Source organism: Chrysoperla carnea, chromosome 4 (assembly GCF_905475395.1).
Source record: "Chrysoperla carnea chromosome 4, inChrCarn1.1, whole genome shotgun sequence".
NCBI lineage: Eukaryota > Metazoa > Arthropoda > Insecta > Neuroptera > Chrysopidae > Chrysoperla > Chrysoperla carnea.
In genome coordinates this window covers 21,876,588-21,893,880 of record NC_058340.1, presented here as the reverse complement: position 1 = coordinate 21,893,880, position 17,293 = coordinate 21,876,588, and the positions used below count along the sequence as shown (strand labels likewise).

The 17,293-nt window shown below is 29.4% G+C and overlaps 1 protein-coding gene across 3 annotated transcripts in view; it reads left to right on the top strand.

The window, feature by feature from the left end:
• The window catches only part of LOC123298430 (cyclin-dependent kinase 14), a 420,696-nt gene extending 404,486 nt beyond the window's left edge, over positions 1-16,210 (top strand). For all 3 annotated transcript variants that reach the window (XM_044880428.1, XM_044880427.1, XM_044880429.1), the window contains 5 exons: positions 2,336-2,526; positions 12,091-12,182; positions 13,124-13,700; positions 14,860-15,112; positions 15,596-16,210. In XM_044880428.1, the coding sequence (XP_044736363.1) occupies positions 2,336-2,526; positions 12,091-12,182; positions 13,124-13,700; positions 14,860-15,112; positions 15,596-15,678 (1,196 nt within the window). In that variant the 3' untranslated portion in view covers positions 15,679-16,210. The remainder of the gene's footprint in view (positions 1-2,335; positions 2,527-12,090; positions 12,183-13,123; positions 13,701-14,859; positions 15,113-15,595) is intronic.
• Positions 16,211-17,293: the final 1,083 nt, after the last annotated feature.

Genomic DNA, 17,293 nt, shown 5'->3' with positions numbered 1-17,293 from the left:
AGAGGTTATATACAGTTTTGTATTATTTTTTATATAAAATGAAAAAGTGTTAAAACAGAATGAATCTGGTAAGCATCTGCAGAGGGAACGCTGCAGATCTACCGCATATCTATGAATCATATGATGCCGTCACCATAGAGAAAATGATACGGTAGCTCATTTCACTCTCTTACCTGTGGACACTCTCACTATTCTCTGGTGCTTTCTATTCTTATCATATCTCTATGTGGTATACTGAAGTATATAATTAATTGACCGTAAAGTGTTCTGTTCAAAATTTCCATGTGCTTCCATATTCTTGTTTAAGTTTTGGATATCTTTATGTTTACGAGTGAACCGCCTTGGTAACTAATCGAATTCGCTTTCCATGTTTCGGTCCATTTGTCTTACTTGATTAATTCCAAACTTGGAGACCTTATGCTAATTTTTTTGTAGGTCTTACGTTATTTACGTTTTCGATTGTCAGAAACTTCTTCTAAAACGCGAAAAACTATTGTGTAGATATTACATATTATTTAAAATTACATATTAAAAATTCAAATTATTTACACAAAGCTTCTTGAAGTACTTTAAGTCTGCCTGACAAATTGATTATAAAAGGTTGTTATGGAAATATTTAAAAATCAAAATCAAAATATTTTGAGTTTGCGGCATAAATTAAAAATTATAAAAAATTTATGCCGCAAACTTATTATTTTTCATTTTAAAATTCAGTGATAATTTTTCGTTAAAGTGTCGTTTATTAAAATAGAATCTAAGATTCTTAAAAAATAATCATCAATTTGATTGAATTTACTAAAGAAATATGGCTGAATTTTAAAAACATGGACCAATTCAAGAAATACATGAAAAGTATATATGGGAAAATATCGTTTAACAAAATATCGATATACTTTAAGAAACCTGTTAATTTATTGATTGATAAGATAAAACAAACTACCATTGGAATGCTTTTATTTACACTGATAACAGTTATTTTTAACAAACGTGAAAATATGTTCACCCAATTATTTGAGATTATGAATTATATTGTTCGATTTCTTTGGTACTCATCATACATTTCAAGTTATTTTTAATTATTTTTCTTTTTTCAATTCATTTAGTAAATTTTATAATTAGACATGGATTTTAAGTCTGCTTTCTCAGTAAATTTTTATCATGTTTGTAGTAACTAGAAATTAAGAATTATCCTGTAACGTAGTGTACTTCCTTAGTTAGTTTTTGATGGATTTTCCATTAGAAAATTGTAAATAGAAAACTTATAGTTTGTGTTTTAAAAAGCTGATGATCTTCAAAAAATTGCTCAAAATATTTTGCATATTTATTTATCTGTTATTATTAAGGAGCTATTATATAAAAATCGTAACCGTCTATTGATTGGTTTGTTGATATTTGGTGATAAGACAAGACCTTTGTTTGCTTTGTTTTTCGAAGTATTCGTTCTTGAGCTGTAGAAAGGGAATAAAATAATAAAAAATTCGGTCTGAATTTCTAAATGAGATTAATCGAGTACCAACTGATCCTATAACCTCGCAGTCATCAGATATCATTTTATTTTTACCCCTATTTTGAGCTACAAATCATTATTGATTTGTATGTATCCCCCCTACAAATCATTACTGTCTCCCACCAACGGGCCCAATCTGATTGTCTTGAAACCGCCGGATTTCCCATCCATGTGTAGAGGAAGTTAAAGGCTCGTCTTACCATTAATTATTAACCTAGCAACCGCCAGCGAGTTGATCCAATCCCGTGATTCAATCTAGTTGAAACTTTGCAGGCAAACTCGTGGCAACGATAAACATTATATCAATATTTTGGAAAAATTCGAGAAAATGTTATCGCAATAATGGATGATTTTTTTTCTATTCACATGTGAAAATGGAAAATTTGCTACATCTCAAGAACGGCTGGTTTTAGAACAAAAAGGTTTTGAGCCCCTCCTGAACTTCTTGTTTAGATTATTTTTCCAAATACTATCAAAATTTTTGGAAATTTCGAGAAAACGGAAAATGTTATCCCAATGATTAATGACTTTTTTAAGCCATAATTCGTTTAAAAAAAAAAACGAAAGTTATAGGTTTGATCTCCGCTTGAGTGTATTTTTCTTTATGTCCTGTTACCTACATTGGTAAAGTTATAACCTGATACGAAGCCATTTTAATAATATGGATACATACTTGTTTAATTAATTTTTAAGTAATTTTGAACTTTTGAGTAGCGTGGTCATATATATTTTAGGAAATATTTTTCAAAAGTTTATTTTCCTTTCGCATGTAAAAACAATAATAAAAATAATTTATTAATAATTCGTTTTTTTTATTTATTGTTGCAGACTTTTCAACACATGATCGTGTTCAAAGACAATTATCAGTATCATCGGATAGTAAATTATTGGATGAAGATATCCGTGAAGAGGCTCGTGTTATTTTAAGACCACCAAAACCGCCAAGACCAAAAAGTGAAGTGTTATTACATCAACCGGATTCACATAATAGACGAACGAAACGATTTTCAGCGTTTGGGGTATGTATATTTTATAATTCCTCCTAAATTTACAAAAATATATTTATTTAATCGGCACTGGATATTATAAAGTGTATGTTGACGCTAAACAAGATAATAATATTCTCAGTATCATCTCGTTCAGTAATTTTATAGCTTAGAAAAATTTAAAAACCCATTTTACAATTTACAATTGCTAGCTAGTATTTTTAGCACACTATAAAAAATCTGATAATAAATTGTAAATAAAAATTCTCTTACCTTAGAGAACGTTATCTCCCTCGACTGAAAATAGTAATAATAAATAATATATAAACCGTGTTCTGTCATATACTTACCAATAAATATTTCATCACAATATGATTTTCTCTCCAAAAAAATTCAATATAAAATAAAAATTTGCCAAGTGCGAAGAAGAAGAGATATCTTCCAATGGTAAGGGGTCAGTACAACCTATCAAAATGCATTTTTGTGTTACATATCTTCTTTCATTCGACAACCCGAAAAATCACTCTTCGTAAAGGATTTTCGACGATACCACAAAAACTATGCATGCAAATAAATTCGACTTTTGTATTCTTTGGATCAATTTACCTTTTCTACTGATTTTTATTAAAATTAGAACTCTCATTTATATTAATAATTAGAACCCTCCTAAGAAAAAGTCACGAATAACTTTTTGTTTCGATATAAAACTCGGTACATAGGATAATTTTGACCAAGAATTACAAAAACCGGGTTCATATTAATTACATATTTTCTATATAAAATTCAACATGAATTCTTACATTTTGATAGCGGAACTTGAATTTTTTGATATTTTTAAGCAAATTTCTATCCAATTAATATACAGCATGTTTACTTAAATTGGCTTCATATGGAAAACTTTTTTATTATAAGGTATACGAACAAAAATTATTCTCCTTAAAAAACTGTCAGAGTATGAGTATTTTAATGATTAAATTGTTTTTGGACCTAAATGTTAGGTAACAGATACAGTTCAAGTTTAGATCCTTCGTGAACTTGATCCGCTATATAGGATTTACAAATAATCCTTGGTTTAAGCTGAGACGGATTCCTAAAATTATTAATAATAATGAAAAATGTAATAATAATAAAATTAATATCCTAGAAACATAAATTAAAAATAAATCACAGTATACACTACTGCACACCTGTAAACAATACGAAAATAAGTCATATAGTACAGACACTCAAAAACAAACAACAACAGCACTACTGGTACCAACCTTAAACGATTAATAACATGTGTAATATCATTATATGGTATCTTAATACCAACAAAACAAACATAAAAATTGAATTATGTTATTATATTTGCGTGTATGTTATAGGGTAATATTTAGTACCTTAGATCTATGAGATAGTAACTTTATGCTTCACAAGCATTTGAATAATCATTTTTTTCTACGCCCATGAGATAAGAAGTACTTTTCTCATTCATTGTGCGTGGGAAAAATAATTCATTACCGCACTAGAGTGATCCTCTCCAAATTAATGTCAAAATGTAAACTAATAACAAGTTACTACAACTTTTAAAAAATAATTATCGTTTATTTTCACATATTAGAGGCGTAGATAAAGTTTTGTGCAATACACATTTGATAGCGCATTATAAACGTACTACTGCGATTGTCCAACTCGTGCAACGCACTCGTTGTGCAAATTTCGCAGGTGTACGTTAATAATGCTGTTATCCTACTAGTATCGTAAATAACCATTTTGTGTTTCAAAGTAAAAAACTTGGCTTTTTTACTTACTTAAATTGCATTCTACCAAGATCATTTCTTATTGGTAGATATTTCGGTATGACATATTTCAGTTTTAAAGAATCATTAAACATAATCAGTCGAAGCTGTTACTGCACGCTCAGAAAACAGGATAGATGTCTGTAAAAACTTGTAGTATTTTCTATGTTTCAATCACATATAAATTATATGATACAATAGAGCATCTTCATGTACAACCGTTTGAGTTGTTCCTAGGTACATTAGGATGTGATCATTGGTACATTATGGTATTGAACCATGAATAACAAGTTTTTATCTATAGCTGTTTAGTTATCAAAAAAATGCACAGACTGTAGAAATAATAGAGCTTTAAACAGATGCTATTTCCTTTGTTATATTTCAAAAAATTGCTCGAAAAACATATAAATGTAAAATTTGAACCATGGTACTACACTCACCTCTATTATGTTTATGTTTTTAAAGAAGGTAAATGTTATTATTATAGTGAAACATATAACATATTGTAAGTATTATGGTTGACGTTAATAATAAATTTTACTGTACTAGATGTATTATGTTATGTTGGTATGTGTTGTTTTTGGGAAACATAAAATTTTATGTTATTTTATGTTGTTATCCTTATGGATGGTGGCTGGATACTTTATGATTATATCGAAGATATTTTATAGTTTTGTATTGTGTATGTATTTTGTGTTTTCTAGTATTATTATTACGATTAGAATCAATAGACGAAATTTGTATGAACATTAAACACGAAATGTCTATTTTCAAAATACGCCGAACAAAGGCACACTAGGCTTAAATTTACGGGAGGTAATTGAACCTTGAATGTTTTCTCGTTTATAAAAGCTCATTACTTTTTCTTTCCACTTTTATTTAACTACAAATTTCTTCACATGAAAAATATAAAAATTCTACAGATGTACGGGAAAGATACCGTCTCTTTTATATGATCTATACGGATCTTTTATATGAAAACTATTTTACCACAGAACCTAGAAGTGAAAGGACTCGAATACAAATACGAATTCGTTCTTTACTAAAACAAACAACTTTGGTTTGGAATTTTCTTCCTTTAGTTTGGAACTCAACTTTCTTAAATATAACATATCCTATGTTTATTTTAAATTCAATTTTATAAGTTTTTAACTCAAAGCTGTTGAAGTGCAGATCTTTGACAGGGCTTTCTTAGCTTCCCTTTGATTTGATAAACGTAAGTTTGGTAATCCAAAAATTTTGAGACTTTGACCGTGTTTCAACGATTTTTTTTGTCTTCTCGAAACACAAAGTGGTTTTTGTCTGCCTCGTATACAAAAAATCGAATATTGAATTTTTAATTTTTCAATAATTTTTATTTAAGAAACTAAGCGTCTAGTTAAAAAATCACAACAGTACTTTTTTGCTTAAAACTGATTCAAAATATACAAAAATATTTTTTATTTTGAAAAAATTCAAAATTTTATACTTTTATACTCGTTTTGGTTTGAAAATTTTTAACTAAGCGCAAAGAGAAGAAGGCATATTAGTCTAAATAATTTTTAAAAAAAAATCGATTATCTTATCTTATCTTATATATTTAAACGAGCAATTCTTGTATATATATATTTACGATCTTGGAAATGGCTCCAACGATTTTCATGAAAATGAGTGTGTAGGGGTTTTTTGGGGCGAAAAATCGATCTAGCTAGGTTTCATTTTTAGAAAATTTCGTTTTACCTATGTTTTCAGGAAAAACTGAAGCAAAGTGCAAAATACGACTCTTCCTGTGTGTATATCGTAGTTAATGAAATACAATGCAAATTATAACTCTTCCTGACATCTATTGGTGTATATCGTAGTTAATGATTCAAATTGGTATTTGTGTGGAGACATTTAAAACGGTCTTCTATTAGTGATAAAAATTACAAAAAGTTTTTTTTCCATTTTTACTTTAAAAAATTGTTTAATTTAATTAAAAATAATATCTATATCGTTTTAAGTTTCTTCCAACTGCTACCTACCCTGGGCCATATTTTTCTCACAGATTATATGAGTTTTCTCCTGGGGTGTTGAATAACTATTCAATCATTCCTTCATGAAAACCACCAACTATAACATCATCCTTGCACTTCCTCCCCCATAGATAGAAATAGATATTATTTATTATATTTATATACACAGTAAACAAACATATGATTTAATAATGCTCCATATGTGTGGTATGTATATCATATAAAAATATCCCTACAGTATTACATTACATTCACATAAAACTACAAGCATTATCTGTTAAAAATACTTGTGAGCAGTAAAGCTCTATCACAAAGGTCGGATTTCCCCCTCATTTCGTGATTCTTATTATTGAAACCTTTTATTGAAATGGGATATTTATTGTTTTCGAAAACATGAGATATCTACATCAAAAAGGAAGGTGCAAAACCTTAAAAATCATAAAAACATGATATTTTGACATAAAAAAGAAGATTTCGAGATGCACAAAAGTCGTGGGAAATAAATATACACATCCTCGCTTATTGTTTTTAACTCCAAACTAAAAAAAAGTTGTTTTATAAGTTTGACCGCTATGTGTGTGTCTGTGTGTTTGTCTGTCTGTGGCATTGTAGCGCCTAAACGGAAGAACCGATTTTAATTTTTTTTGTTTCATTTAAAAGGTAATTTAACGGAGAGTGTTCTTAGCTATGTTTCAAGTGCGAGATTGCATGACATATAATTTTAACATATAAATAATTACTATGGAAATGAATGGTCAAATAAACCTGGCTACATTCATTGAAATATTTCAAATATGCCATATGGCAAATTAATTAATTCAAAACAATAAATCAAAAGCACAAAGTCAACTCAAATATTTCAATTTCAATTAAAATATTTCCAAAAATTTGTCCCAAAAAATAATAGCTCTCTAAGTATTTTTTTCGTCTCATCTTATGTCCTTGGCCATCACTTTGATAATGATAGTGTTATAAGTTTAAAGTGATTATCTGTGCGTCTGTGTGTTTCTCAGTGGCATCGTAGCCTCTAAACAGTCGAACCAACTCGATTGAGAACATTTTATAGCTAAGTTTCCAAAAATCGGTTTACAAGGAATAAATCGCATTTGTCGGGGGTTTTTTAAATTTTGTAAATTTCACTTGTTAAAACGGATTTATAATGCAACCCCATCACTCCTAATTGACCTTCGATTAAGTGCATTGGTCTATATTTTCGAGGGGAATAGGACTAAAAAATAGTTTATTCAAACACAGACAACATATTGTTATACAACCCTGAAGACGTCGTTCGACGACGCTGTACACTTCAATATAGGTATTGTTAAAGAAAAATATTAGATGAAAATAAATATATTTACTATCATAATAATTTTACAATAAGTATCTGAAAATAAACTGAGAAATATGATACCGTGTGTATAACATAAAATATACTCACCATTCATAATCAATCATGATGATAAAATGAAAATTATATTTTCTACTGACCTATTAAATACAATCTGTTTGTAGGACATCTGATTCTACTTACCAGAACAGCATCATAACGTTTAACTAGATGAACTAATTGTTAAAATATCGAATATTCTACATTAATACGTATTTAACTATAGTTGTTTTATCGGGGCCAACTTTTTGAACTTTAAAGTGTGTTTTCGAGCCTAATAGTAAAATTTCATTGGTTCGATATATTTTTGCTAAATATAAGTTATTTTAAATCAGAATTAAAAGATCGAACTACTTAAATTAAACTGTGTGCTTTAAAAATGTACTTTGTTTTTTTTAAATGTTGGCCTCGATAAAACAACTCAAGTATAGCTTCGCCAAATCGAAATTTAAATTTTGAATTTAAATGGATATTAAAAATACCCAATGAGCATGGAGGAACAACTTTTGATTATAATCCAAACAAATTTATTCTGTCAAAAGTTCCAAGTCCAAATTGCAATCATTAATTTTAAATCACGAGGTTTTAGAAAGCTTGCATTTTAGATCCGTGGAGAATTCCTCTAACCTCAAGATCTGATATACAGATGGGCTCACACCATGTATTCATCAAATCAAATTTTTATTCTACGACTTTCACTCTGATCTATTGTCGAAAGCCACAAATGAGGTTTAAATCCTAACCCACAAAAGCAGATATATTTTTATAAATAACTCCTTTTAAAATCAAAATTTTCACTGATGTATGTGTGAACTAAATTTTGATTTACAAAAAATCTAATTTATGTCTAATAGTTGAAGGCATAAATTTATTCTATAGGCTAGTTTAATGTAATAAATTTAAATTTCGACAATAAACTGCAAAAAGTTGTTATTATCTTATAGCAGAAAATTCGCTCTTCACCCTCAAAAAAAGTGTTTTCGAAATGACTAAAATGTTACTAACAACATACATTTCGATACAAAGAGACGTTAAATCACAAATAATGTGGTTTACCGCGTCTTCGATATGCACGGAAAATTGCTGTACAACGAATTGCCAAATATGATAACCCCACCATCCGATTAATGGCATTCGAAATAACTTTAACAACTGAAATTTACAAAATTCAAAATAATCTCAACAATTTTTTCGGGTACGGAACCATAAACTAGTACTTGAAACATAGCAAAAATTCGAATGATGTCTTTGTGATTTATTAAAAATGAGTCATTTTCTTCATCTCAACTATTTCACCATCTTTCTCAGTACCCATAAGGAAATTGAAAATATTCTCATTTGAATAATCTGTCCCGTCACATTCTCAATTTTCACCTCTTTGTTATTTATTAATTTAAGACAACGCACGCACACAATATAGCGAAAAATGTAATTCATACTGCAGTTATATTTATTTTAATCCCAAATAATTTTGTTAATAAAAACATCAATATAACGAATTCTCCTGTGTGAACATAAATAAAGTAACATGCACATATCCATGCAATTCAATTAATCCTTGTAATCACGAACCCATTTCTATACACCTTAGGCCTAACAAAACTAATCTTTCATTATTAATAAACTGAAAATAGTGCTGTTATATATCTGTCAAATGACAACTCTATAGTTTTTGTATTACCGTTTCGAGAATAATAATAATCCAATAAAATTATATTACAAAACTAGACAGGTTCTAGGTTATTGTAGAAGAAATACACATAACACAACTGGACAAGCAATTAATTATCAAAAAGGTCTCCAATGTGAAATCCATAGACAATAGACACAAACACGAATATATTCTACATATACATATTTTAGAAATAGGGATATAGTTTCAAGTATTAATAAAGCTGGGCAAGATATCGCAAATGATATCCAAGTGAGTGTGTTGAGTCATTTTGGTAGTGATAGCGGGGCAATAAACACGGCTTAGAATGGAAAATAATCCGTGTTTCCTAAGATTTATGTTATAATCGGGAGTTGGGATATATTACATGATTTCTGAAGTCTACCGATCAAATCTGGAGAGTTGAAAAACCTGTTTGAAGACTATTTTAATCGGGTTGGTTTTTCTTAAATAAAAAATAGTATTAAATACAAATTTAATGAACTGTGAATCTGTGATTATCATCAAATGAGGCGACAATAAGAAAAAAAGCCTTGAATCACATAAGTATATCCTACTGTATCATTGTCTAAAGTCTGAACAGGAATCATTCTTGTCACTGCCCAGCTTTTCATATAGATTGCATATAATGTCACACACAAATACAAACATAACACAACAATTGATGAATAAGAAGTTTTCTATTTTCCCATTCATATCCTCCCATGTCTGCCATTTTGTGGACGGACGAATATATTACAATTATTTAGTGTAGTATATTATGTAGTAGTGGTGACGCTATAGTATAGTACTTTTGGGAGGAAATGTTTATGTTCAGTAATCAAGCTTGTCGCATTCAAGATATAAAGATATGCGTGTCTCAAGTGATATACATAATAAAGTAAACGAAAGACTACTACTGTACCATCGGAGAGCTTGGCTCTAAGGTTGGCGGGGATACTGTGGTGCTTAGTTATCTCCATATAGGCCAATATCTAGCCCGAAAAATGGATCATGACTTCCTTTAAACTTAGAACAACAGTTTTAGCCTAATTCGATTATTTTCATTCACGAAGGTATGATCCACGTATTTTCACATGCGATTCACAGTTCAGGTTTACCGATTTTCTGATGCATTTCAGATTTTATGATGATAAATAGCAAAAAATATCACTAACTGATCTTTTTCTTCTGTTCCTTACGAAAATGTTCAAGCCATACTTATCCGATAATTCCAAATGTTTGTGGTTGTATGGGGGCTAGTTGCAAAATGAAAGTGATTTATTAACAAAAATTTATCTGAAAAAATAAGATAACATCCGTAATTAATTCTTTGCCTAACATAGATACTTTTTGTTACCAAATTACAGACAAGAGGTTGTGTTTACTCGATCACGAGGCACGATCAATTTTTCGTGCTAGAACCTGGTCTAATATCCTAAGTTATTAAGGGTTGTTGTGTGTTGTTGGTTTCTTTATTTCATTTCGTGTATTGTACATATTCTTCTTCTTTTGAATTTATTATGGTTTTTAAATAATGAAAAACAAAAAGTACTTTTGAGATAAAAAATTTTCTTCTTTCGGTTTTTTTTTTCTGTTGAATGTGCTTACCCATAATACAAATATGTGTTGTATACCTACATATTATAACCTTTTCAGTTAAGGTCACGTCGACCTTGCGAAATCAATTAGACCGTCTGTCTATTATTATTAAAAATAAAAACGTCTATTCATGCAGGGTAGTACCAAGCACGAGTTTCGCGTTTCAAATATCATCGTTTATCTAATTTAAATGCAGTCTGTGGAGGTCATGAAAAATGTACATAGATCCTTTGTTTAATTTTCTCTTTATTCGTTTTCATTTGAGTTCTTGAATTATTATGATTAATTCTTTATGTATAAAAAAGCCGCTGAAAATGTATTTTGAAAACAAATGATATTTATTCAAATTATATCCAATATTACAAAAAAATATTCCCTGACCTTTTAATTGATGAAAATAGGGTTGAATAGGTTGATTACAATATAAATAATTCCAGAATGTAATCATTGCCAGAGATTTTATTGTTTGTTTTTTACATATTATAAACGGGTCGTTTCTCTTTTTGTAATATGTAGAGCTCACATTTGTCTCTTTTTACCATTTTTCAAAAGAATAGAAACATTTTTTTGGCCAAAACGCAAAAATTCTTTATATTGTGCAGATGGTAAATACTTTCTATCCCCCGTTTCGAAAAGAAAACCTAACTGAATTAAAAATAACGACTTTTTTATAATATTTGATAATTTTTGCAAATGTGATTTTGTGCTTCATCCCCTCAAAACATACTTTTTCATTATCAACGAAAATAATTACAGCAGATCCCCAGTTAATCCAGCCTCCAAACGAATTATTTAATTACTCAATTTTTCGCCAGATACCTACCTACATTTCAGTCTCAATTCTCTATTAAAAATCATTTATGACATCAGCCAGTCATAGAAAGAACCATTAAAAGAGTGACCTATTTTTTGTTACATACATTTTAACATTATTTTTGACATTATTTTTGACATTAAGCCTGTTACCCTGAAATACAATTTAAGACTGTTATCGTAATTATATTTTAAGGCACAGATCGTCGCACGGCAAAATGAGAGACCTTAAAAAACCGTTATAAGCAAAGTTTTGTTTTCAAAAATGTAAGAAATTTGTCGCCATGGCTATTTATATCCAAATCCTTGTTACATTACTTAAAGTTAATTAAAATTTTCGGTTTAGTCTAAATTTTTTTTTCTTTTCAGGGCGATTCACCTTTTGGAAAGTCTGAAGCATATATAAAATTAGAACAATTGGGTGAAGGTTCCTATGCTACGGTGTTTAAAGGTTATAGCAAGTAAGTATAATTAAGTTTTCTATTTCTTGGCCAAGCAAACTTATTTTATTTATAAAACTAAAAACATTTTTTAATTTTTTTTTTGTCGTATAAACTCCTGACTACATATTATAAATAATGTCTTTGTCTCTAACCCAGCTTGTCTATCCGTGAAGATTCAATTCCATTAACGTAACATGTAGCGTTAAATATACGCGTTTGGTCGTAGTAAGCGAATAAAAACCAGTGTGCATTTGCATTTGCTTACTATAGTACCATATATGGAATCAATGCCTAATCAGTCAGTGGAGTAAAGCCTTCTTAACTCAAAAATATTTTTAGGATGGTAAGCAGGTGCTGACTTCTGTTTAGTTGACACTTACGTGTCAAGCTATAAGACGCATCACTTTATAGACTAATTTTAATTATCAAAAGGAAGGTTTTCAATCTCCAAATACAAAAATACAATCGATAAATGTTGAGGAACTTTTTTAATTGTCACAAAAACATTTTAAACAGCAAGATATAAAAATATTTTTTCCAAATAATAGACAACTCTTATTTAAAAATTTAAGATTGGGTTTCTATTTTAATTTCCACCAATATCGGAAAAAATAGACCGAAAAAATTGTCTATAATAGTGTCCTATTTTTGAATGCAAGGGCTAAAAACTTCTCCTTCGAGGTTCTTCGAATGAAGGTTCTTCGAACCCACCAACTTCTATATAGTCGACAAATTCAACCCGACCAACTCGTAGTTACAACAAAATTCGAAGTCTTTAAAATTTTTGATCTAGTCTATTTTTTCGATTACTACTTATTATTTGATTGATTTAACTATTGTGGCAATATTTTTTCTATAAAGCCACTATGTACAAGATGCTTAAACAATTAATAATGTTAACTGTAATAATTTTTTATTATCTTTTCAAATTTTAATTAGAATGATTTTCTTTGTTTTAGTTTAACGAATCAAGTAGTGGCATTAAAAGAAATACGTTTACAAGAAGAAGAAGGTGCACCATTCACTGCCATTAGAGAGGCATCACTATTAAAAGAATTAAAACATACAAATATAGTAACATTACATGATATTGTACATACACGTGAAACATTAACATTTGTATTTGAATATGTACATACAGATTTATCACAATATATGGAACGGCATCCAGGCGGTTTAGTGTGTAATAATGTACGATTATTTTTATTTCAATTATTACGTGGCTTAGCGTATTGTCATAAGCGACGTGTATTACATCGTGATGTCAAACCACAAAATTTATTAATTAGTGAAATTGGTGAATTAAAATTAGCTGATTTTGGTCTAGCACGTGCTAAATCTGTACCTAGTCATACATATTCACATGAAGTTGTTACATTATGGTATCGTCCACCCGATGTATTATTAGGTTCAACGGAATATTCAACATCGTTAGACATGTGGGGTGTTGGTTGTATATTTGTTGAAATGTTAACTGGTGTGCCAACTTTTCCTGGTGTTAGAGATATTTATGATCAATTAGTTAAAATATTTAAGGTGAGAAATATTAAAATTATTATAATTCTAACTCTTCTATTAATGGGCGTTTATGTTAAGATCGCCACAACTAGCAACGCATTTGGATGACCAAATATTTTTACCTTAACGTGTAAAAGACAATAAATTATTCCAAATACCACTCTTCATTTTTTTTCTCGAAACTATGGAGGATTATTTTGTGGAAAATTAGATTTCTCCAACAAAACAACTTTTTTTACTTGAACTAACAAAATTTTTACTTCAAATATTAATTTACTGACAGGTATATTTTTATTGCACATTTGCAGCATAAATTTATTCTTCAGTGTGTTAAACAAGTTTTTTCTTAGGTTTTCTTTTAAAAAAAATGCTACTTTTACAGCTTTAAATCCTTAGACATACCATCGTATTTTAAAGTGTCTCCCAAGAAAATTGTAAGACAGCTAAGCCGATCGAAAGAAGAAGAAAGGCTTAAATAAGAAAGGAGGGACCAACTATTTCTATATGTATAAATTTTAAATTGAGAACACACAAAAATTATCCCAAATGTTTTACGAATTTTACATTTCTGAACTGGCAACCCTTTTCCTTACGTTTATGCTTAACGGGGACAAACGTTTATTTAAATAATTATTTCCAATAGTTTATATATAGTGTAGACACCTACATACTCTCATGAACTTTTGTTTACTTGTTCAGACGCCTAAGTAAACTAAAATATGTGAATAATGTGAAATTCCAACAATATCATATATATAACATTCCATCTTTGGAAAGTAGCTAGATTGGGCCCTGGCTAGATAAAATCTCGTTTAGCTTGAAAATCCACTAACAAATTCGAAGTTATGCTTAGCAAGTGATACACACGTCTTTTTAAATTATCTTCGCTAATTCGTTGCACTGGCAAAATTGTTGATTCGGGTTTCAAGATTTCGTCTAAAAGAATTATATTCCAAATCGGTTACTTAGTATATGTTTATGGATTCATTTGATTCCATAAGAGCATCTTTAGTTTCATTTTAAGCTTTGAAAATACATTAATCAAAATACTAATAATTGCCAATGAGGCATTCCCAACGTTTAGGCATCAAATAAATTAGGCACCAAATCCTACTTATAACGTTTCTTGTTTCTCATCAAATCTTAATATTAATTTAGTAATTTATTATTTGTTTAGATGTTAGGAACTCCAGGTGAGGAAGAATGGCCAGGCGTAACACGTCTTCCAGGTTACAAACCAGAACGACTAGGATGGTACAGGTCACGACCGTTAGGTGTATGTTGGCCGAGACTTCATGACACACCGTTAGGCGAATCAATGGCTGAAGCACTTTTACAATTAGATCCTGATAAAAGAATTGATGCGGCGAGTGCGTTACAACATCCCTATTTTTCTAAACTTCCCAGAAAAGTGCACACATTGCCTGATGGTAAGTAATTCCATTCAATTAAAATGTAGTCTATTATTAAGAATTGCCATTTCATTTAGTTGAGAACACAATATTTATAAGAAGGAATATTTATATGAGGGTAACGGGTTCGATTCCCGCCGTCGCAACAAAAAATTAATTTAATTAATAATTGTGATGGGTTGGTGTAGTGCATAGAATATGCATAGAGGAAGTGCACTCAGCCCCTGAAAATCATTGAGGATGAAATTATCAACGGAAAGGATGGTAAAACACATATATAGGCTCTTATATCCTAAGTGTGTCCTTGGTGGACAGCCAATATAACTTAACCTAACACATATCGTTTAAAAATAAAAATGAAACATTTTTATTGATAAAAAAGCACTTTAATTGGTTATAAATTATATATCCCTCTTTATCGGAGAGAGATTTGTTCATAAACATTCATTTAACGATCCAAATTTTGTAATAATTGAAAAAAAAAAACTTTTTTTGTTTCAGATACATCAATATTTAGTGTGGAAGGAATTTATTTACACCCAGAAAATCGAAATAATAGAGGAATATTGTTTGAACATAAATAATACAAATATAAAAGCAAAAAAATTAAAATAAAGAATAAATAAATAGAGACAATTTTATAAATGAAAACAACAATCGAAATTATGCATTTTTAAATAAATCGTATCGGATCATTTAAATTGTCGTCATCAATCATTTAAAAAAAATCTCCTCAGGGTACCCTTTAAGAAACATAATGTCATCTCATACAAAAACAAAACAATTGTCACCATCAGACATTCTTGCTGTTATTGAATGCTTCCGCGATTGCAAGAATTTTGTTTCTTAATTATTAATTTTGCTAAATGATTATATACCCATTATTTTCACATGTTAAATATTTCTTCACAATATAAAGGCTACTATGCAAAATTTGCGCGGACGAATTTCAAAATAAATATTAATAATGCCTTGTACTTCATATGATTTTGTTAAACACAGAGAGTAAATGTTGAGAATATATTTTATGTTACACGAAAATACACGAAAAAAGTTGTCACTCTTAATTTACGAATATTTTCATCAAAGAAAATAATTAGATCCATAATTTTACGATCTACTATTTTTTAATTATGTGTTAAGTTTTAAATAAAAAATTATTTATTGAAAAATAAAAGAAGAAATCAATATAAGTTCCTTTTAAAAATGGCATTCGTAGAAATTTGCTAACAATTTAATAGTCTAAAATTAAATCAATTTAAAATCAATAGAAAAATGATTAAAATTTGAAATATCGACAAATGTGATCAAAAAATTTCGAAATGGTCTAAGATCTAATATTAGAAAGTAATAATACCTTCATTTGTTAATAAAATGGGAAATTATAGCATAAAATCCGTGCCATTTTTTTAAAGAAATTTGTTTTCTATTTATTGTTCTAGTTGACAATTGACAACTTTGTCGACGAAATTGACTATTATACTAACAATAAGCGTAAACAAATTATGTGTCATTGGTAATTGTAGTCTACGATATAACTACAATAACAATCGAGATCGCGTTCGTTCGTAATATATAATACTTCATCTATGAAGTTTGTGATCGATGACGTGCCCAAAATATTGTGTTGCGTGCCTTCAATAGCACGAGTATCACTGGTTCACCATCCCTGTCCTATATAATTAAACTAGAATGCATGAAAAAAATTATTTTTCAATTTTTAGTTAAATACTTATTAAATACCTATTTTTCTAAATTCAGAAAGTTTATTGCCTCCAAACAGCAAATTACAACATACAGCAACATAATATTTTAGACTGCTTTTACGCAGCTTGATTAATTATGTGATAAGCTTGGGAATTGTTTCGATACTTCCACTTTGGGAATACTAATTAACGGAATGGACTGAAAAATATCAATACATTTTCAATTTTGGCGTCCAACGCGGGACTCTGGATCATAGTGTTACTTCAGACTATTATCAAATTCTATGAACAAATGCGGGTATTTTTTCTAATATAAGACTATAGACCGAATATTTTGTGTACCTGTCAGTCGGGTAGACGACTGAATGTTTCCGTATAAACGGTTTTCGGCTTTTTTCAGAATATGGACTGTAAAAAGGTAGATATTTTTAGAATTAGGTTAGCCATAATCGTTTTGGCGTGATTAATTGACATTCAAGCAATGTAGAAGAAG